Raw genomic sequence first — 23836 nt, 5'->3', positions numbered from 1 at the left:
TCACATGAATCAGAAAGTCTCTGCCTATTACTGCTGCCCTCTCTTCTATACCTTTTTCTTTTTTTTTTATTTCTGTCCCACTTTTTCTCCCTAAGTTCTCTGTTTTCTTGGAAAGAACACATTTTCTGTTTTTACTGGGTTTGTATGGGTAAGAGTGACTGGTCCAGGTGTACCTTTGAGCTTTCTAAATCTGTATCTGCAAATGATAATTCCTGTGTTTGCAGATTAGGTTACTTGCAAACTAGTCCACTTGTTTATGATGTCTTTTCTGTCCATCTTGTAACTGCATTATTGTATGTTATTTTTACAATTCAATAAAAATAGCATAGTACTCTACCATTAGGATTTTTTACAATAATTATGTATCTGTTCTGATATTTGCTTAATAAATACTAAAAATACTTCAGAAGTAAAGTAACATTTCCTTATGTAAACCACAAATTTCCTACAGAAACACCATAATAGGGTGGCACAGACATGCAACATGAATTATTTAGTCTATTAAAATCTTATGGTACAGTCATACATGCATTGTTCTGCATAACAGAAATGGATGGATAGATATAATGTTTAATTTTTAAAGCTTCAGACACAAACATACACAGAAATTAACCAAATACTTGATTTAAAAAAAAATGAACAGCAGAATTTACATGCAAGAAATTACTTTGTAAGATCCTTCAAATTTTATTACTTTAAGTAATAAACAAATAAAAAAATAGATTGCTGTCACCTTAATTTTTTTGTTTCACAATTTATGGGGATTTTATTTAACTTCAGAGATTATTGTAGGTAATTCAGAGAGGATTCAGCAAGTACTCTGAATTTTAATCTGACGTTGCTCTGGTGGAGGATTTAGGAACATTTAGTCTATAGTAATTCAGAAAAAGGTTCACCCGAACTCTAAAGTACAGCATTATATTTTCATTACAGTCCAAAGGCAATAATGTAATCTCTTATAATCAATTTTGCACAAAATTTCATTAGGTATTTCAAAAAGTTCACCTTTCAAAACATGTAGAAATGTCCACTTCTACTCCCGTCTTACAGGTGAACAAACTGGAAATCATTTGCTATAGAGTATGCAGGATTTATACCCCTTTAGTATCATCTCCTCTTTGGTACACAAATGTATATAAGAATAAAACACTTCTAGCCATTACTGTATTTAAGAAACATTAGATTCAGCAAAAAATGAAAGTCTTGGAGTTGATACCTGTGTGACGCAGCACAGAAAACACATTCAACCACCAAAAAAATGCTATATTACTGCATGGGCTAAAAGTCCACTCAGTGACTGGCTGCTATTGCTCTGACACATGTAAACAAACCAGCATGAAAACTTCAGTATTTTCAGATTACATTGACATCTGAGTTTTTTAGAACTATGATTCTCAAGCAAAATAAAAAAAAGAGGGTCAATAAAACATTCTGTTAAATAAAGTATCAATGATTTTGAGTACAAAAAAAAAGGTATCAAGTAACTGCTAACACGCCATCTCAAAGACAAAGGTGAAATCTTGGCCTTGTGGAACACAAAGAAAATGCTGCCATTCACTTCAATCAAATCATGATTTCATTTCAAGGCCTTAGTTGGTTTGGGGTGAGAAGAGAATCATTGCTACTCACATTGTTAAAAGTAGATTTATATATATCTATATATAAAAGTAGGAGAAGAAAAAAGATGAGCAAGAAAAGTTTATTTAACAAAATCATCTTGTCAATATACTACAACTGCTGCCTGGTGCCAAAGGAAAAGGATCTAACATCCATTATTTTGGAACTGCCAACAGGCTGTCCTTCAGAAAATTAAGCACGTAAAGGCAGGGGGAAAAAAACTAAGAAAAGGACTGACTTTGGAATACTGCAGACAAACAGACTAGGAGGGAACAAACAAATTCTGTACAGCAGAGCCGCTAATACTGAGATAATGACTCGCAAGCATTTATGAAAATCAAGCTAAAATCTGGAAAAGACAAGCACAGTAGGAGTGCAAACGATATGAATAGAAACATAACTACCACAAAGGTGAACCAAGATGATACAGAGAAAAAGGGGTTTATTATTCCAAGGGACAAGCTCTGTCACCAGCAGTGTGTCGGAGGGGAGAGGTGACAATACCAGGTTTGATGCTAGTTACGCTACAATTTATGACTGAATTCTAAAACCAGCTAACCAATAACTCTAAAAGTAAAGACAGCACATTCTGTGGGACTCTCTTTCCCCATATGTAAGTCATGCCATATCCATTACACGGTTAGAAGCTACAAAACCTATCCATGACAGAGTCCAAAGGCGGAATCCTGATCCACTGACACTAATGGCAAGACTCCCATTGACTTCAGTGATGGCAATGCCTTCTCTAATGCACAGTATCACATTACTTCAGCTACAAACCCAGTTCCTCTAGATGTACTATCCCAATTACATGGTAATTCCGACTATGATTACTATGTAAACTATAGCCTGTAAATTGCTATTACAGTGACATCATTTTTTCTGCCCTGTGATGCTCAGAGCACATTAAATATAACAGTCTCTGCCAAAAAAATGGCAACTGTTCTTTGCAGAGAGAATGTTTGTTGCTGCTCTTCCTCAAATTGAAAAGGAGCACAGTCAAGTCAGAATGGGAGATGTTATGCAATTAAAGCACACATTGGCAAGAATATTTATGCTAAACAAGCCAAAACAATACTGTGCTTTCGCAAAAACTGCCCATTGCATTAATCATTTTATATTTCAGCATTTTCTTTGCTTAAATTCAAAGTTTCCATGTTCCTAATATATATATGCTGAATGTATACAGTCTTTCATGAGTAGAGCTGATCTATTTTAGTCATATGGACTTTTGGAAATAGTACCAGTCATTTCCTAGATGCTGTTATTAACCTAATCAACTCAGTCACTGAAGATAAAACTGAACAGATTAGGAGTTATTTAAGTTTGAAGGATCAAATAAAGTACTGCAGAAAGAGGAATTAAAAAGCAAAGCAAAAACCAAAACCAAAATAAATAAAATTTGCATGCTTTTTCTAATGGAGAAGTTGAGGACCTAAAGGCTAGAGTGTTTGCTTTCTCAGAAACACAGCATGTACCTATTTAAGGCATTTCATATTCTTAAAACGGCCTTAAAGTCCACAAAGTTCATTTATTTGGATACAATGAATACAGCATAGTGAGCGTCAGAAGTGTTCTGCAAAGCTCCACAGAGGAAGAGCACAACACAGTAAGGGGATGGATCCTCATGCTTTCATATGTTACAGCGGGCATTTTAAAAAAGAACTTACTGGATTGTACATCTGATTGAACAACTGTTCAGCTTGCTACATTGCAAAGTTGGTAGGGAGTGAAGCACAGACAGGAAAAGAAGGAAAGATCCAGGAAAACAGCATTAGCTCAACAAAACCAGTGCATTTGCACAGAAGAACTTGTCATAAAAAAAAAAGTAGAAATTTAAGATTCTAAACATTCCTTGGTGAAAGTGAGAGGCACTGGGGAAACATAAATGTTGACTTTGGCTCCTAAAAAAGAATAGCTGGAGTAAGAAATTTAAGGTTTGTGTTACTTTCCCTTTCTCAAGTTAAATAACCCATGAAATAAAGAAAGGTGTCCACTTTTGATGATACATTAAGTGCTGGTCTCAAGCAATGAATCACGAGAAGTGCTTTTGGCTGAGGCTGCAATTTATCACCAAAGCTTCAAAGACGGTAATAATAAAAGATTAATTAAATTGTATCATTAAATTTATTACTTTCCTTTTGTTTAACACAAGACTGAATTTTCTATGCAGAATGACTTTCGAACACTACAGCTTGGCAAAAAGTACTTTAGGCAACTGCAAATATGTCAGTAAGCAAGTAAATTTAAGATAATGAAAAACAACAAAAGGAGGAAATTCTAGAGTGGATAATAAAGATTATATATACACATATATATATAAAACACTTCACTACCTATTAGGTAATTCCTGCTGTTCTTTCACTAGTAGCAATACAAAGTAAGTCAACAAAAATCTGCGGAATTTTGGGGAAAAAGTATTGAACATTCTCTGGTATTTATGATTTATTGTTTTTTAATTATATGAATTTCAATCCACAATCTTTGTCACAAAAAGTTTAATAAGCATGTCTCTAATTTTAAACATTGATTTGTATACCAAAATGTAGCACAGTCATAGGAAGAATTACATTTTACAAATATCTATTGTTTTTGAAATATGCTTACTGTGTAAACCAGTGGGTTTAGAATCAGCATATTTTCTCTAGCTGAAATGCAAACAATCTAGTTATGCAATACTGAAAAATATTTGGATCTGATCAGACCCAATCAAAACCATCTTTATTATCAATAAATGAATATTTTTGTCTCCAAAAAGCAGAAAGCAGGGGAAATCAGGGAAGAGAAAATCTAGAAGTTGTTTTTTTATTTACAGATTTAGTTTGGACTTGCCTCTTGTGCGTGTTTTCTTTCAGACCTAGCACTTCTTCCATCAGTGCTCATGGAAAACTAACTCCTAGCAAGTGTGCACAGAATACTATCTTTATATTTATTAGTATAACCTGTTAAGACATTTAAATCAACATTGAACTACAATTATTTTGCAGTCTCATAATGGAAAGTACCTTCTCTACGATATTTTTAGAGAGGAGTAATGTGCAAACTACATTCAACTTTTTTCAAACAAGACAGCCCCTTGGAGTCACTTTTTTTTAAAGACAGAAATAAAATGTGCCTGGTCCTTCCAGCTCCTGTAGTGGTTAATGTTCCTACCCAAGCACACTTATGGGACACACAGGTTAATTTACTCCCAGCTATGTTGATGTCCCCTCCTACTCTAACTCAGACATGTGCAAGAGTAACCCTGATTTCTGTTTCAGTTAGTTTCCTAAGGAGTGAAAACATGGGGAAGGTGGTTTTCTGGGGACCAATTACTTTTAACACAGGATATTTACAGGTTTGAACATAAAGTATTTCATTAGAGAAAATGTGAATTGAAAATTACTGTTTGGAGTCTACTATCATTAACAGTCACTGTTTCTGTTCAATTAAACATGCCCAGAAAGAAGGTTGTAACTCCATTTTATTGTGGAAATACCTGGTCTCCTACAAATGTTGAGTGAATTTCCATTGGGGCTTTATGCTGTATTTATGATATAATAAAACTATTATGTTTTCAACTTTCATTTAATAATCCTTTGTATTTATTCACAGGGAACATACTCCCTTTTTATACGAAAGACGTCCCAGACACTCTCTGACTTTTATAAGGGCTTATTTTTCCATGACTGTATGATGTGTTTATATGTACAGTCATAAAAGATTGACTTAGGATTTCAAGTCCTTCAAGAGGATTTCGATGAGGTTTTTTTTAAGCGATCTGTGCTTTCAGGGTTCTTTAACTATTTTCTTTTAAATTAAGAAAATAAGATATTTCAGATTGTAATGAAGTATATTTTGTAGTGAAGTGTAAAGTAAACAAACTTATTTTCTAACAAACAAAACCAAACTAAATGACTTCCAGAGAAACCTTTTCTTTGGATATTTTAATTCTGACATCAGTAGCACTTATAAGCTCTCAGACATTTAAAATACTTGTGTTTCCATTTGTATAGGCCGCTTGTATATGTTTATTGAAAAAGCTCCCCTTCCTCTCCACAAGTAAACATCTAATGCAGGCATCTAATTGCACATATTCATTCTGAATTAAAAAATAGAAGTATAAGGTTTGCACTCTGGTATCCTTTATACTTTGCAGTACCTTCTTCACAGGTCAGGCTATTGAAACAATGTTTAATCACCGAGCAGTGATTAAACAACCTGGGTAAAAAGAGTGTCAAGAATATTATCCTAACAGTGGTAACATTCACAGAACAAATATTATTTTCTAAAAAATGAAACATTATATCAATATTAAAAAAAAAATAACATTTGACATACACTTAGTCATGAATTGCAGAAGGCAAATGTAATGCCTAAACCCATCAAATATGTAATGAGATTGGTGTTCAAACAATGAGAGCAGACACTACCAAACAACACAGAGAAAGGTCAAAGAAACAATGGTATCAACAAACTGCAAATCATTTAAGCAAAAACTAGTTTAACACAGCAATTTAAATAAAACCATGTAATAAAATGCAGGACTTGCATGTTTTCCTTTAAATGCTTGCTTCCACTACTTGCTGAATAGAAATACTGAATTGCCAGCTGAGATAGACTTCGCATTATTTCGCTTAATTATCACAAACATGTGTTCACCAAGAAAGCCAAAAAGACATCAAAATAAAACCTAGCTAGAGTTTCCATTTTGGAAGCTGAATTTTTTGGACTAGGAAGTACAGCACTTCTTGGACAAGCCTTTAATTTTTTTTCCCATACCACAAACATTTCAGTTCACTTCTAAAAGTGATATAAATTCACATACACACAAATTGCTGGTTTGATAATTTCTTTCTGCCCTTCTACTTTCCCTCCAATGTCCTGCTCCCAGTTCATCTATGTGCTACAGAGTCTCAGAATTCCCTCATAGAGGCATTCAGGACAATTTCTGAGGCTCACTAGTGGCTTTGGTACAAACCTCGTGAGAAAAAGCAGTATTTGATGCAAGCATCAGCAAACAGCATAAGATGAGTAGATTTTAGATTTACTCCAAAAGAGTAAATAAGATCAAAATGAGGGTATGCGATGCTGATTTTTGTTCTGCTGATTGTTTAAGATGGAACTTACCTTTTTCAACTGTGCTTCCAACTTACTACACTCTTCTTTCTTTTGTTCTATGGCTATTTCTAAAGACTTAAGTTTGGAGTCTCTTTTCAGCCCTGCTGATGCCAATGAAGATGCATGTTCTTTGAGATCGATTAAACTAGACTGAAAAACGATCAAGAGTAAAAAGTTAATTCCTAGTCACCAGGACACTAACTTATTGCCAACTTAGCAATCACTTGGATCCTGTTCCCCCTCCCCTTCCCCAGAAAGTTGACTCAAAGATAAGCATTGATAGCAAAAGACACCATTTTGTGAACACAACCAACTGGAACCACAGGGGATAGAATGCAGCAAAACACAGAAACATTCATTATACAGACAAGGTCTGGTCTGGAGGTACAAACACTTTGAAATTTATTGCTCTAACTGACAAACAGAAACAGGAGCAGCAATGGAATATTTGAGCCCAATGGAGGCTTAGGTAAAGGACAAAAGTAGAGACAATGACACACAACTGTGTAAAACCTGAAGCAATCCTTTATGTACAAATGAGGACTGTGAAGAACGCTTAAGAAAACAGCACTTCAGAAGCTGACCACTGAAGTGGCAGAATTTCAGAACTTGAAATGATTCAAGAGTAATCCTAATGCACTTTCTTTCATCATAATGACATAGACAGAAGAGCAGAGATTTTATGAAAAGACTGACCTCTTTTTCTGTCAGTTCAGCTTGTAAAGCATTAACTTTCTCCTTCAGGTCTTTGTTTTCTTTTTTATAAGATTCAATTTCTTCAAGTCTTTCTCTGTCATCTCGATCCCTTTGCTCCTTCAGACGCTCTATTATTCTTTCCTAAAAAGGGAAAGAATTGCAAAACAGAAAAGTCGGGATCCATTTTAAGAAAAGACAGAATAAAATTTCTTTGCATTATGTGGCACTTAGAAAAAACAACCTTCAGAAGCAGAGGATGACTGAGTTAATGGTATTGAAGTCAATGCCAGATTTCTCTGGATTTCAAAATCAGAAGCCCAAGGTTTTAAATACTTGATAAGAGTAACACACTACAGAAACTTCATTGAAGATCTACACTGATGTGAATATGTTTAGTTTTGTGATGGATACAGAAAGATATTCAACTCAGTAATGCATTTTCCAACCATGTCCTGGGCTGCATCAAAAGCAGCCTGGGCAGCAGGTCAAGGGAGGGGATTCTGCACGTCTGTCCTGCTCTGGTGAGACTCCACTCGGAGAAGAGCTGCATCCAGCTCTGGGGCCCTCAACACAAGGACATGGACATGTTGGAGAGAGCCCTGAAGATGATCTGAGGTCTGTAGCAACCCTGTCTAGTGGAAGGTGTCCCTGCCCACGGCAAGGGGGTTGGAACTAGATGATCTTTAAGGTCCCCTCCAACCCAAACCCTTCTATGGTTCTGTGGAACACTAAATAACTTCAAGTTTATTCCTAACAACAAATAATAAAAAAATCTTAATCTCTTGAATATTAACATTAAAATGCCAGCCACCACTAAGTTGAATAGTTTAATAACGATTCAGATTCCACCTAGTTATATGCAGACTTAGTTCTACAGCAATTGCTTCTTGAAGATTTATTTACCCAAACGATTTTTTCATCTACAATGAATTAAACATAACACTATTTAATCTTTTTAATGAACAGCATAACTTTTTTTTTTCCTCAGTCAATCACAAAAGACTAATTTATCTGTCAGCTGCATAAGGCTAAATGTCAAAAACGTGTTAAAAGGCCCTAATATACCATGTTTTACTTGATTAACAGCTAACTAGCAGAAATCCCAACAATGTGTTCTTGTTTCAGCCTTATTTGCATTGGCGAGCTTTCCTCATGCACTAATCTGGGACCTCACAAGTCTAATCTATTTGCACTTTATCACAGAAGCAGGAACTGAATTGCCCCAGCATATAGCTCTATTATCAGACATACTCCACTGCTTATCTGCTGTGTGCTGCTACAGTAGGACCAACTTTATAAATATCAGCTTCATGAAAGCAACCTCTTGAGCTGCTTTGGGCCAGTCCAAGAGCTGAGATACTCTTTGAAAAGTTTCTTGTTATAACATCAAGGAAGCTGATAGCACTTTTGCATAGTCTGATTTTCAAACTTCTTTTTTTTAATTGCAATGTAACCTTTATTGTTTTTAAGAATTTTCAGTGCTTAGGAGAGGCTCTGAACTTAAAAGTAAATAACTGAATAAGTTTTGCAATTTAGATCTAAAATGAATTCAAATGTGACTGAAGGTGTTTTGTTTCTGATTCCCAACAAGAGGATAAATTATACCAGCAATACTGTCACAAAAATACAAAGATTAAAAGGAGTCCATTTCAGGAAAATTTGATGTTGTTTTATGATGTCTACACTAATTTCTCATTAAGTGTTACCAAGATACCTAATCACTAACTACAAAAGAAAAAGAAAATCAGAGACAAATACTTGGAAAAAACCTATTTTCAGAAAGAATAAGGGGACATATTTTCTAATTCAGAGCTAAAATCTCAATCTGTATATTTTCAAGAACAATGCAGGAAAAACATAAATGCTCAAACATTTGAATTTTGGACTTTAAAAAAGCTTCATAATTCATTCATATGATCATAATTTGTTTTTCCTCCAAAAGAAACCAAGAAAAGCAATTCAATTAGATTTCAGTGGATTGTGGTTAAATGAAGTGGTATAAATAAATTTTATTTCTATTTTAAAAGAGCTTCCCATGATGCTCTAGAAGTATCTTATTCATTATTTTTAAATTAAAATTCCAAAAACTATTGAATTGACAAAGAATTAAGATAAAGCCAAAAACTGAGCCAAATCTGAGTATAAAATCATGAGTATAAGACAAAATTATATAGTTGCAAAGTAGTTTTGATACAATTTCTAGAAAAAAAAAAAAAAAAAAACAACAAAACAAACAAAACCCTCAAATGTATTTCCATGGAATTCAGGTTTTTTTAAATGAAAGCATCATCCTTTCTTAACAGCAGCAGCACGTATTAAATTGATAAAAGTACTTATATTGACGTGCTTGTTAATAAGAAACTCATTAGGAATTCTTGTTTTGTTCCATTTGGACAAACATCTATTTCATATTTCTACCAGTATTTCCAGTGGAAATAGTTAATAACTATTGATAAAGTCTGTAAGAATGCTACTGCAGATGGGAATAGGGATAAGAAAGTTACTGGGAGCAGCTAGGATGGATTGGAAAGCTGGACACAAAAAGGAATGAGACACATGTGAAAACACTGTCACAGTATTTAGCTGCCAGAAGACAGAAGAAAGCCAGGCATAATAGTCCATTGGGAACTTCTAGGACATGCCTACTGGCTTCTTTGAATGTGTCAGTACATCCCAGAAATCATACTTAACATCAGAAAACCTGCTTTTCAAAGTGTGGCCTTCAAGAGATTTACAGTGGAAAAGAAATTGTGGGTGATTTCTCTGTACAATAAACGATCAAAATCACACAGAGAGATAGATGTCTTTACCTTGGGAACTTTCTCCTCAGGCTCTAAGATCAAGTACCCTGTTTTTCAAAAGCTAACCTTAATTCTAACTGTAGTGTCACAGACACAGTGGTCACACATCAGAAGTTCAAAAGCTCATTTGTAGAAAAGGTCTATCATTTAAATAAATCTGTGTATCTTTTCCTTAGATTAACAAAGTAATATAGAACAATAAGCATACCACTTACATATAGAGTACCTCCCTTTATAGACAGCAACACAACTTTTATAACCAACAATCTCTCCACAACTGATTGAAACAGTCACCAGAAACCACAGCACAATTCAGCTTCCACACCTCTCAAAAGCATTGGTTTACAAATGATTCCATCACCTTCATCAGCTGTAAAAAGTCAGAAATCTCTGTGGCAGAGGAAAACATCCCATGGCATTCACTGTAAACATGTCAGATCAGCCTGCAAACACCCCAGGAATGATGCCATTCCCAGCTGACTGCATGTAAGCAAAGTGACTACTTTGTACAGAATTCAACCTCAGGGACCCCATGTGAATTCCAATCAATTCCACTTGGAAAAACCACTAATCACACTGATTCTTTCAAAAAGTGTCTGTTCATGTATATCCATTCCAAACTGCAATTCCAAGTGAAGCAGATATGAATTACAAAAATACATTTCAGAGAAGGATCTAAGTTCACTAAATTTTTCTAAAACATTAAAAATAGCATCACTTATTGGATTTGAATCTTTATTTCAGGTATCAAATAAAGCTTGACACAAAATTTCCACACCATCAGGGTCTCTAGTGTTGTCACATGTCAAGTTATCATATACACAAAGAAATTCCATAGCATAACTTTAAAACAAACTCTGGAACTATACTAAATGCAACATTCAAAAATAATGCATCCTGAGTTTAGGAAAATTTCACAGTTTGTATGTCTGACAACAATAGAATATTTTCAGATATACAGAAAACTTCTTCAAAATTATAAATGCTTTTACATGTATTTATTAGCTAACATTTATTTCAACTGATTTTATAATGGTACTGGTACAAAATGGACTTAAAAACTAATTAGAGTTAATTAATTTGGGTTAGATTTCAATCTTTTGTATTTGTGGCAGTCAGAAGACAATTATAATCTATCCAATAGTTCCACACTAGCTACCTCTACTACAAACTCTGGCAAACTCTCATTAGTTTAATATTTTCAGCAGAGAAATAACATTAAAATTGGAGACAGATTGCAACTTAGCAAATTACCCCAGCTAAGAAATATCACATAAGTGCATTTTCTCTGAAGTGCTGCAGATACTGCTGAAGCAGAAAATGGGATGCAAGGGTTTCTTTGGCTTTTGACAATCGACTTCACGCTCAGTTGCCCAGGATAACTGGCAAGTCTACAGTGTGACAGTCACTCTGCTTTCCACGCTGACAACTGTAGCACAAGGGCTAAAGGACTGTTTTAATAAAACTCTCAGCTGCCTCTATGGGCATTTTGGGAAAGTGACTAATGCAGAAAAGATAGTTTACACCAAGGAAAAACAGATTAACAAGTGCTTTGTGTCATTTTTTATTAATATGCTGTGAAATGGATGAGCAGTGTGTCCAGACCAGCAGTGAAAGATTACAAAAACACATGTAACTTCCCTGTATAAGTGCTGTGTGCTTACCCATAGGAAGCAATACTTATGCCAACTTTTTTCACTGTTGTTGACCAAGCAAATGCTAGTAAGGCAATTAAACACACAAATCAAAAATCCTACATTAACATTGTATGTGCAAGTGCCAACACCACAGTGGCTTTTTAAGGTCATATACAGTCATAAATACCCTCATACACACTGCAGAATGGCACATATTACTTTAATTAGTCACACTCACCTGTTCATATTTAAGTGGTATATATTAAGATCTGTGAGCTGCAAAATGTGGATACTTGTACTAATTTTTGGGGCATATAAATTCACTTGAATTAACTCACATTCAAAGTTAACTGAAAGAAGAAACCTGACCTCACTGAAACTGGTAGGAATGTTGGCACTAATTTAAACACCCCAGATTTATCCCTTCTGCTAGGTATTTTCAAATTAAAGGCATACAGTTTGTAAAGGGGAAAAAAAAGTAATTCTCAATTATTTTTTTTATGAAACACAGTTTCCCTTACAAATGAAGTGTAGGAAACTTGCTAACAGCAAGCCAAGGTAACAATTGGTACAGCCAATTCCTCTTGGCTCTTCACTTAGGCCCTGCTTAACGGACGAAAGAACAGCACAATCAAGATCACAAAGACACAAAATTATCCAAACTTCTGCCTTCTTTAAGTCAGGTGTCCAATTTTCAGTTCTTTCAGGGAACAACCACTCACCTCATTGACTAAGTAAAAATCTTCCCTTGTCCTGGGCCATTTCTCTGTGAGCATTTAAAAGGATACTACTTTCCCTGAGTCCTGTGTCCACTCATCAGCCAGCAGCCCCTCCCTGCTCATCCTCCCAGAACAGAGCCACCTGCTTTCCTGACAAGGCCCATAGGTTTTGTGACAGGTGCCAGACCGACTTAAAAAGACACTTTCTGCCCACAGTTCCCCCACAAGAGCAGCACATGATGCTGTTCATGATAAAACATTACCTTTTCTGATAGAGCTTCTTCTAAGGTTGCTAATGCTGTGTCTGTGTTACTGGAATCCGTTTGCAACGACTTCACTCTGTCTTTTAGATTCGTTAGTTGTTTGTCTTTGTCCCTAAGTTGCTCCTGGAGATTTTCAATCTGCAAATAAAAACAGATTATAATATTCATCAACCTTGTCTTAACATTCCAAGAGGAACTTGGATGCTGAGTGTATACATATCACACATATGATACTCACAAGTTTGTACCTGCTATAATATCAATAGTTTTTTGCTTCTCTCCATCCTATTTTGTTTTTCTTTGCTAAACAAGTATAATTTTTTAATAAATTATAGGAAAAATCTCAATGCAGTCAGGTATTTTATTATTTAAATATTTTCTGATATTAATCACTTTAGTTTAAGGTACTGCATTATCTCAGTAATTCAAAGTATGCCTGGAATTACCCCTTTAGATTATTCTAGCTCAATAAGAAGGACAAAGAAAGGGCAAGGCAAAGCAAGTCGAGTGAGCCTTAAACTGAGGAAGAGGAAAGATGATAACCTGCCTATCTAAAAACCTCTTCTTCCACGATGCCCTGCTGTAAAGAAAACTCACCTGGACAGAGATCAGGGTGTTTGTACTTCAAAAAAGCCAAAACCAGAAACAAACAAACAAAACCAAACTAAAAACCTCAAAAGCCACCATTTCCATTCACTTCCTACATATCCATGAAGTTTTAAAGTATGCCACTCTATTTGGGATATTTTAACTGCTTTAGAGGTGTCAGATTCTTCCTCTAGAAAGTATTTAAACCTATTGCCAAGGTACCTACAAAGACACTGGTTTGTTAAACACGTCATGACTTAAAGTGGTTAAATCAGAAAGGGTTAAATCAGAAGGAGTTAAATCAGAAGGGTTTTGCACAAAACGTCATCCACAGGACGATGTGGATTTGGGAAGTAAACTCAATTAAAAGCACTCAGCTGCTGATTATCATGGCAATCCCTTCCTAGCACTGTGACCTCCTGGGCATAATGCAGAGAGGACACGTTATGTCACAGGTGTAAAATGTCATTAATTGTCTGTCAGAAGAATCAAACTCCCTTTGTCCTACACTCTCAGTGCCACTCTCTATTATGCCACCGGCACAAACCCAAGATTTCACACAAATAAATAGTAACAAGAAAATTAACTAGTCTATCATTTTAGTATGCCACTTTATATAATATGAGAAAATATGCCAAAATCCATACAGTCTCATTTGTTCAAAATTGGTTTTAAATATGTAGTCAAAATCAGACTAATTATTAATGTCAACAAAGATTCAGAATCTTACTTTCATTAGTGATTTTCCACTTTGGATCACGTTCTCTTCCTACTGAAATGATGTTCTGCTCTTCATTTCATAACCTAATGATTTTTTTTTTCTCACAGCCAATGTCATTTCTATTTAAAACAACTCAGATTTTAACAGAAGCAAGATCCTTTATAGTTACTGTTAAACTGTATTTAAAGATTTCTTTACAAACCTGAAGTTGAATTTATTGTGTGTAGCTCTGCAGAGGTCAACAGTTATGCCAATAAAAATTTGATCTTCATATCCAAAAATCTACCACCATAATCAAACACACTAATTTGGGGCACACCTTGCTAAAAATTCTCCTCCTACTACATTATACGTGTGCAGGAAAAAACCCTGAAGTTAAGTTTTGACATCATATATATCTATAATTAACAAGTCAGAAAATCCACAGTACAGCTGTGTGCACTGCATGAAGTGTGTTTAAACAAATTTAAATTTGACAAGAACTTAAATAAAATTAAAATTAAATTTGTAAGTAAATTTGGAGGACAACATTTCAATTAGAAATGCTTTACAATACGGTAAATACAAGTATTATACCTTTTTTTCTTTTTCTTTCTCTTTTTTTCGTTTTTTATATAAATAGTTTTGTATGTCAGATTGCTGCTATGAGCCAAAGATTCCACTTGCTGTGTAAACTATAAAATACTAAGGAGTATATAGAAAGGGTTCTTTGGGAAGACCTGACACAGAATAGCTCACTCTTGTAAATGACCTCTTGTAATATTTTTCTTCATGTGTATATTTTATACAGATACAGAAATATGATACATGTGTTAATGAGTTAAGAACTTTTTATTTTATGGCATGTGTATTAGTCACATCTAAAATTACATTAGCTGGCATTCAGAGGACTGCACACTACGTTTCTTTCTTTACTTCATCCAAGTATTAATGATTCCAACAACTACCTCATGACACCCTGTGGAATACTTAAGCAATTGCACATTTCAGCTTCACAAAAACAAATTCTCAAGTAAAAGAGAAATAAAACAGGAGAGTGAATATTGATTACATGTTCTTTGAAACAAAGCTAAGATCTGGTCCTTTATTATCATCAGCTTGACCTACCAATTCTAGGCACTCTAAATTAAAGTACTTATTTCCTATGCACAGTGCTTATCTGAATTCCACAGCATTTACACGATTTCCTTCCTCTTAAAACTAATTTAAAATATGATCCAACCCTTAACCAAGAAAACATGTTCTAAAATTATTCAGCATTTACAAAATTCTTTCCTCAGAGGTAAAGAGAACAGGCAGCAAATTAAAAACATCCCCATTGAATCACAACTCCTTTAAAATAAGTTGTTCAATGCATAGTCCATAGATAAAGTAAGAGGAAAGGATCTGATTATTCTTCTATTTGTGGTATATAAACCTGAAGGAAATACTTTGAAGGGAACAGGACCACACTGGGGTATGTGAAAGTAGACTCAGTACCACAGAGTATTTGTTGGGATGGGCACAGGAGCAGCAAAGCCCTGCTAATACAGACACGACTTTATGACCAGTTAATCACAGAGTTCTCTCTAAGACACTACAGGAGACAAAGAGATTGAGTAGCCTCACATGCTAAAATCTTGGAATATAAGATATGATTTAGTTCTTCCTGGGTTTTTTAAACCAAGAAAGAACAACAAACCCTCTGGTAACCTCTGTCATTCTCCAATAGATATATATTTGGGTTCAAGCATATGTGTAAGGATACAATTCTGTTGTTGAGTAATGACTTTTGAGCATGCCTGAATTCAACTTATGACAGGGACTGTTAAGACTTTCTTAATCCTCAAGCACTTACATTTTTCTTCAGATAGGAAGCTAGTCACTGCGAAGTTTTCTCAACATGGATTTCTTACCTCTGCAAACTGCTATGTCCCTGTGCCGTGATGAAAAGAAACTGCTCCATTCTTTCTGCATTTCAGAAAGTGTGTATATTCCCAGAGCTTAAGCCAGACTTTATTCTTCCTTTTAAAACAATACCCTTACAGATAAATGTCTTTCCTATGAGACATCCTGTCAATAAACCTCAAGTGCTAATCTTGTCACCTTTTGGCGACAGTCTCAGGAATGCTTATTAAATACTCAAGGGATTAAAATAAATCTCACCCGCAGACAGGCTTTAAAATTCACAGTAAACCAAGTTCTCAAAGGAAAATTCCTTTCATTATCAAAATTAAGGTACTGTACTTGAATGAAAATTATATAATCACAGAAAATGTTCCACACTATAACAATTTGCCTTCAGAGATATGCGTTAAAGTATAAGAGAGTCTAAGACCCCATAAGAGAGAACTTAGCCAAGACTTCTTAGGCCTAACTAGTGAAACCATAAAGCCATATACTTAACCTTAGCTGCATGTATTTTCCTCTCTGCTCTGTATTTGAGTTTTAAATAACTCAGACAAGTATTTCATAACACTGGTTTTTAATCCTAAAATTCATTTTTGTCTCTAGCCAGAAGTCTTTGAGTTCTGTGTCATATTAAAACACAGGTCATGTCTGTTCTAGTGAAGTAGATCAATAAGATTAGTTTAACTTAAATGTAAAACTAAAATCCAGAGGAGAAAACAGAACCTTTGTATGTATCATTTTCATTACTTCCTAAAAAAGATCTTAGTATTTTAAGAATAAAAATTCTACTGAACAATTTCCCAAATACTGTTGCATTCTACTTAAACAATAATGGCACTACAAGAAAAAGAGATTTAATAAACCACAACATTCACCCAACATGAGCATTATCTATGACTACTTTAAAACTCAGTATTCATTCTCAGACTTTAGCTGCTGCCTCACAGACATAGATAAGAAAAGACAAAAGTAATGTAACTATTAATCAAATCAGAAAAAACCAGTTAGGTATAGTTCAAATGTATAAACTCTAAATGGCTACTTACACACAATTTATTTTTATTAGTAAGCCTCATGGTAAATGTTCTGGCTCACATGGTCCTTTTCAGAAACGTCTCAGGATATCCCAGAAGATGAAATGAGCTTTGGTAGTGACTCAGTAAAATAGATGTGTCTACAGACATCCCAACATCTCTGCTCAGTTCCATGTGGATGTGTGTGTGCATAATTCGTGATGAAGGACTCACAGAAAAAAATGAAACCATTTTTCCCTACCATGTCTGTAAAACTATTATTACCTGAAAGCTCAGTATAGAACTATAGTTTCTGAAAAGTACTGTAGATTTTTAGCCAGGATTTTTTACCAAATAATGTACAGTTAATAAACAGCAAATCAGTCAAAGTATTTTAAAATTAACAGGCTTTACAGGAGCTATTTGAAGTTTCAGCTTATGGGGTGGGAGGGGGAAGCTTTACACTTAGAATCACGATATGACCTAAGTACATTTTTCAGTATAAGCAGCCTTTCAACTAACAAATTGAGTCCATTGAAGGACAATTTCTGCTTCTACAGCTTGGCATTGCAGAATTATGTTTTGTTTTGAAAGAGGCTGCCCCAGAAATGTTTCCTCATCCAGTCTCCTAAACTTGCACTTTGGTTTTCCTCCTTTTAAGCAGATAGACAGACAAGCATAAATTAGGAATATTTTTTTCAAAAGTCAAAACCCAATACTTTTAGATCCTAAAAATTAATGTTATATTCAAAATTATACTACAATATAAAATTATAAAATGAAGGGTTGCTGCTTGCAATTAAGCATATTTATTAAAGTATAAAGTATGTACTGATCTTCTAATCTTTGGCTTTACTAATGTAACTGGAAAAAAGCTTTTAATCTTATAATGACATGATAAAATACTCTTGGATTCCATTAGCAGTTCCAATATCCACTAAAATGCTTGATTATGTCTAAATAGAATAACACTTCTTACCTATAGTTGTCTATTGCACAATATGTTCTCAATTTAAAATATTTCCTGAGCGCCTTCCTGTTACTACCTTCCAAAATTATTTTTTCCAAATTGAAGTAATACAGCAGCATTGTACTTACTTCAGATTACAACACACCTCGTGGTTCAGTAGCATCTTTTAGCTCTATATTCTCATGTTATTTTGCCCCACAAGACTTAAACACCAGAGATTTTAGATGGCTCAAGGCATATGGCCAGCTCAACCCTACACTGCCAACATGACAGTGGATTACTAAACCACAGACAACAAAAGTATCCTTAAAGCTGCTCATAAAAAGTACACAGTGCTTTAGGTTATGCAAAACAACATTTCCAACCACGGATAAGGAGAAAGCATTCTCCAGTTCAATAGGTCTGTAAGGTTTTCACACAAAAAGACTGATCTGTCTAAAGAGTTTTTACCTCAAACTGCCTTCAGGACTGCACTTCAAAGTACCAAAATGCAGCTGCACAGTGACTGTCACAAAGGAGCTAATGAAGCAAACGCTGCTTCAGACATCAGCCCTCACATGAACCTGATGACAAGAGCAATAGAGCAGTGGCATGAGCCAGTAATCACCCTATTGCTACCTTCCCAACACACCTAATCCAAGCAGGAAATAATCCTTCAGAATCTTGCTCTACTTGACAAGATTAAAAAACAGAAAAATACGTAAGACCAGAGTAAGAAACTGGAAAAAAAAGAACAGGTAATCAGAGTATTTCTCCTGATGTACACTTACACTGTTTCCTTCCAAAGTTACAGCACTTCAATACAGAACATTTTCTGCTTCTATAAAATTGGGGGGTTTTTCTGTTAGAATCACACAGATCATCAGATTACTACTGGGGTTTGAAAACTTACTTGTATGGTTGATCGTTATTTTTATACCTATATCCTATATACATAAATGAATATACTGTATATATATTCTAGATATTCATTTACATTATTAACCACATGGTGGTGTCTGTTTTATCCAGTGCAGCGGCATCATCTTCCCTTTTCCTTTGTTTGAAGTTACTAATCTTCACATGCAACTTGTCTCTAATGAACTAGCAAGTGCTCTGGGCCAGGAGGATGTTAGTTTACACAGTGTTTAAGCAAAATAAGGCTTCAAATTCTAATTGGTGTCATCACAGAAATACTGCAATGTAAAATACTACATTATTTCACAAACAAAATTGCAGGATTTTTTGATACAAACTTCTTCTCAATGAAGTCAATTTATCTCAGTTTTTCATCACATTTTGTTGGTAATATTATAATATTTATTATATTAGCATACACATTTAAAAACCATTTTGAATCAAACAGCTCCAATAAAACACAAACCAACAGCCTGCCTAAGACACAACTTTCTCTATACTTACAAAATGCTGCTATTATCCAGTATTAACACTGTCACAGATTTACACTGTCCCCTGTGATAGGCAGTGACAGTAAGTCAAGTGTCCCATTTCATAGAGAGCAACTGTCATGTCTTGGGATGACACACCAAGTACGACTCATTTTGTTAGGCAAGACTGTGCAAAGACAGTTGCAAAAGGCCCCATGAGAATTTGGTCTCTGCCTTGCTCAGTGGCTAGAATAAATTCCCTTCAAAAAAATGAGCACTGTGAATTCAGATGAAATTCTGCACTAGAGAAAAGAGGTACTTGCTTCCTGTTTGGTATTCCAGGACTATCCAAGATTTTATGAAAATTATTCACTCACATATTTATCTCAAATGTCCTTTTAAGCTGCAAAATCTGTCACCGACATATGAAATACAGCATTTAATCAAATACTGCAAACTAACATACCTAAAAATTTAACAGAAAAACAATCTGATCCAAGGGAGATGCATATTTTGTGTGTGCACCTGGTACAAAATAATGCAGAAATGAGGCAACTCATTTTGTTTATTCACAAGCAATAATTTATGAAGCTGGATATGCAAAATTATTTAAGTGTCTACAAGCCACGAGATGGATTATCAACTGCACACATTACCCTCTTCAAAAGAAATAAGTTATGCAGCATGTGTGGCTACCTCCTTATGTGACTGAGTAAGGAAGAGAAATACCTCAAGATTTCTCTGTAATTTCTCATTAGAGAGAAAGAGGTCATGCAAGATGAGAGGCAAAGATGGTATCACACCTCAAAGAGACAACTGGAAATTATAACAAATACACAAAGACAAGAATATAAAAAAACAGGACTTAGAATGAATAAAACATGCTCTTACTACTGAACACTAAAGCTGCAGTAGCAAACAAATATAAAGAAAACACAAGACAAACAAAAACAAGAGTTTACAGAGATGCTGATATCTGGAGATGGAGATTTTCAAGGAATGAAGTGAAGCAAAGAGAACAGGAGACAAGAAGGGAAAGGTATAAAACCTTTGATGAAGTAATTAACAAACATGGGCAGCAGAATCAACCACAAAAGAAAAAGCAAAGGGCAGTTATAACTAGATTTGATCAGAAGATCAACATTACATAACTAGTAATAACCAGACATTTCTAAGGAGTGAGAAATGGTGGATTCAAGTCTTCTTGGGATTAAATTTTGTTCTACTTCAAGCTATACACAACTTTTTTTGTATGAACAAACCTAAAACCTAAAATACAGACAGAGAACTTAATTTCAAACTCAGTGTACATTTGGTTTTGAAAACGGTAGTCTGAAGTATCTCAGTCACTTCTACAGCTATTCATCAAATGCTTCAACTGCAAAAAATTAATATCATCATCTCTAAACGAGAGACACTCAACTGAAGACTGCCCAGAAAAAAAATATCAAATGGATACACAAATCCCAACAACCATGAAGACAGAAACTAGAAGCAGAAGGCAGCCCCAGAAGTGGCTATTTCATCAATAAATTCCCAAATCTGTCACCAGAACTTTACCAGTTCTTTTGTTTCATGCTGAATTGTGCACAAGCACCACCGAGGGCTCCATGACCAGACAGCAGAATAACCAGGACAGGGTATCCCTTGGCTTGCAGGTGCTGTGCTTTGTTAGTCATGGCAGAGTAACATAAAGGCAGAGCTTGCCCTGTGTCAGTATCTTTCATACCTTTTTCTCTCAAACTGCAAAGACATTAAGGAAAATTCAGACACTTATTTTTCAGTGTGGATTTCAATATTGATTTGATTTTTTCTTTCATTTTAAAGAAAAAAAATAAGGCTGGAAATTGCACGTGTAATTTTGATATCTAGATTAACAGTTGGACTTGATGATATTAAGGCTTTCCTCCAACATAGATAATTATATGAATATGATTCTATGGAATAGTAATAATTGGGCCATTATTCAATTTTTATTCTGAAAAGGGAAAACAAGGATTCATACTTTTATTTCTATTTTTGTATTTTATAAGGTCTGTAGTATGACTGAGTGATATATTGAACTTGAATGCAAAGACTTTATCAGAACTCCATACAACAATAGGAAAATGCATTTCTTACATTTCTTTTTCCTATTAGTTGATAACTAAATCAACTGATTTCAAAATTCTCTCATACATCACAGATACAGTAACCCAAAAAAAAAAAAAATAAGATCTTTCCAGATTTGCAGTACCTAAAGTCCGCTTTTTATAAACAAAGTTTCAGCCCTTGCACCTCTCTTGGCTGCCACAGAAACACAAAGCTGGAGGGCTCTGCCACCTGAACAAGACTAACAGTTCTTTTTATATTGCAACTTACTATAAATGCTTTGGCACATTTTCTTACAACAAGTCTCTGTCCTAAGGAGAAAGTAATATAGGAATACAGGGATATTTTAAGATCCAGAAGACATTCTTGCTACTGAACAGTTCAGTCCCATATGTTCACTCTGTCTATCCAGCCATTTCATAGTCTACTCAACACATTGACCACAGTAGAGTCATAAAGCTGCAAATACAAAAAAGGATATGATTAATGAAGACATGAAATTTACGTTGATATCAAACTTCTGAACAGATGTTACACAGTAATTAAAATTTACTGAAGTGGGCTGAGGAAAGCAAATAAATCTGTGGTAGAATCAAAAGATCTACACAAATTATATGCAAGTATTTCCCACGTCATCATATATTCCATATGATTTAGTTTGTTAAAAGAATGGAGTATCAACTGAGGATTAGCAAAATCTCAGGGAAAACAGTACAGTACAGAAGCACAAAGTATTATTACAGTATATAAAAAAAATCCAATAAGATTGTAAAGTTTACCTAAAGAAAAACTATATTTGCCCTAGAATTTTGGAGAGAGGAAAAAATATATTAAAAGGAACAGAACCTATGATCTTTCCCCCATGATCACTAGGGGGAAAGGTGTATCATTTTCTGGAAATACACAGTCATATACTCTAGCCAATACCTGCAATAAAGTGCTGTTATATCTGTGACTTTAATATAATTGTCTTTATTCCATAATTGTAAACATCAGCCTACTATACTAATGTACATGTAGAAACTGAGAGCATCCTATTGCATCAATAAACAAGAGGCAAATGCAACTAAAATTGGAGATCAAAAGTGGTAAGTACATTTTCTTCTTCTTCTTCCAAAATAACCATGTATATTTGTTTTATTGTGCAGTCACTGAAGGAAATATTTCATCCATTTCTACTTACTGTGAAATTCTAGATTCCTTCCATAATACAGGATTCAAAGGTACAGGTATGGGAAGGATTCAGAGGAATCAGCAAGCATTAAGGAAGAAGATGTGTGCACTGAGTTTTCACACAGAGAGGAGAAGAAAACTCCCCCAGGGCTGCTTAGGGAAGAGATCTGCCCTCAAGTCAGCTGATACTTTTACAGGGCTATAAAAGCAGGTCAGTGGGCAAACGGAGCCAAGAGAGGAGAAGGCTGTCACACAGAAGGGAGCTCCTGGACTGAAAGCTTGGCTTCTGTTGCCAGACTCCAGCTGAGAAAGAGCTGGAACTTAATGCTAAAATTAACCTTCCCCAGGAAGCCAGCCAAAAGAAGCCTGGGCTGATAATATCCACTTGTGTATCTGGAAATACTCAGTCTCTGTCTCCTTCTCCTCAGGGGCCAATAAATTCTCTGAACAAAACAGCTTGACTCTTGGACTCCTCTAAGCAGGACTCACAGTCTTGTGAGATGTCCATTGAAAAGTTTTTGCTCTCATTATATGTATTTATTGTGATGTAATTCAAAATGCAATAGGTATTTTCCAGACAGTAAATACAGAAATACAAAATAGACTAACACATAATTCCAATAATGACACAAAGAGGTAGATGTTCATTCTTAACAAGCTAATTCTTCTTAGAACAGCTGTCTGTATATACAAGGGCCAGATTTTCAAGCTGGGTTGGTTGGGTTTGAATTCCTACATCTCACAATACTTTATGAGTTTCGGGGTAATGCTGATCACTGACCTTGTTTTGCAGTCTGGCCCAATTGCATATTGAGAGCACCTGAAAGCATGACCTGAAGTACTTCTCAAAGTTAACCATGAAAAATCATACCTTTCTGCTCAGTCCTACTTCTCAGGTATTTGAAAACATCTAGTGATTTTTTTTTTCACTCATGGCCAGTTTTGTACTATTTGGGGTAGATGCATATAAAGCAGGCTATGTGAGCTTACACAAGAATTTCTCAAGACTTGGCATGGAAAATTGTTACTTTGTCCTGTGCAAGTCAGAGAAGTACATACTAATATACTGTCATGTAAACTCTTATGTAGAAAAAAGCTGCTTTGGTGTTCTTATACTTATAATACATATCATTGAATTTGAACAGTGATTTACCTTTTAGTTTGTATTCTGTCATTCCTATTATATCTGT

At 34.9% G+C, this 23836-nt stretch overlaps 1 protein-coding gene across 9 annotated transcripts in view; it reads right to left on the bottom strand.

Moving 5' to 3' along the window:
• Positions 1-23836, bottom strand: part of ERC2 (ELKS/RAB6-interacting/CAST family member 2) — a 430377-nt gene that overhangs the window by 258542 nt on the left and 147999 nt on the right. For 4 of the 9 annotated variants that reach the window (XR_004359172.1, XR_004359173.1, XR_004359174.1 and 1 more), the window contains exons 8-11: positions 12834-12971; positions 7414-7554; positions 6727-6867; positions 3288-3323 (exon numbers count right to left, since the gene is read on the bottom strand). Coding sequence is in view for 1 of the 9 variants with exons in the window: in XM_032699590.1 (XP_032555481.1) it covers positions 3288-3323; positions 6727-6867; positions 7414-7554; positions 12834-12971 (456 nt within the window). In the remaining 8 variants the exon portion in view is untranslated. The remainder of the gene's footprint in view (positions 1-3287; positions 3324-6726; positions 6868-7413; positions 7555-12833; positions 12972-23836) is intronic. The other 5 variants (XR_004359175.1, XR_004359176.1, XR_004359177.1 and 2 more) reach the window with 3 other exon arrangements.

Source organism: Chiroxiphia lanceolata, chromosome 11 (assembly GCF_009829145.1).
Source record: "Chiroxiphia lanceolata isolate bChiLan1 chromosome 11, bChiLan1.pri, whole genome shotgun sequence".
Taxonomy (NCBI): domain Eukaryota; kingdom Metazoa; phylum Chordata; class Aves; order Passeriformes; family Pipridae; genus Chiroxiphia; species Chiroxiphia lanceolata.
The sequence above is the reverse complement of the archived record's forward strand: the minus strand, read 5'-3'. Positions and strand labels throughout refer to the sequence as shown.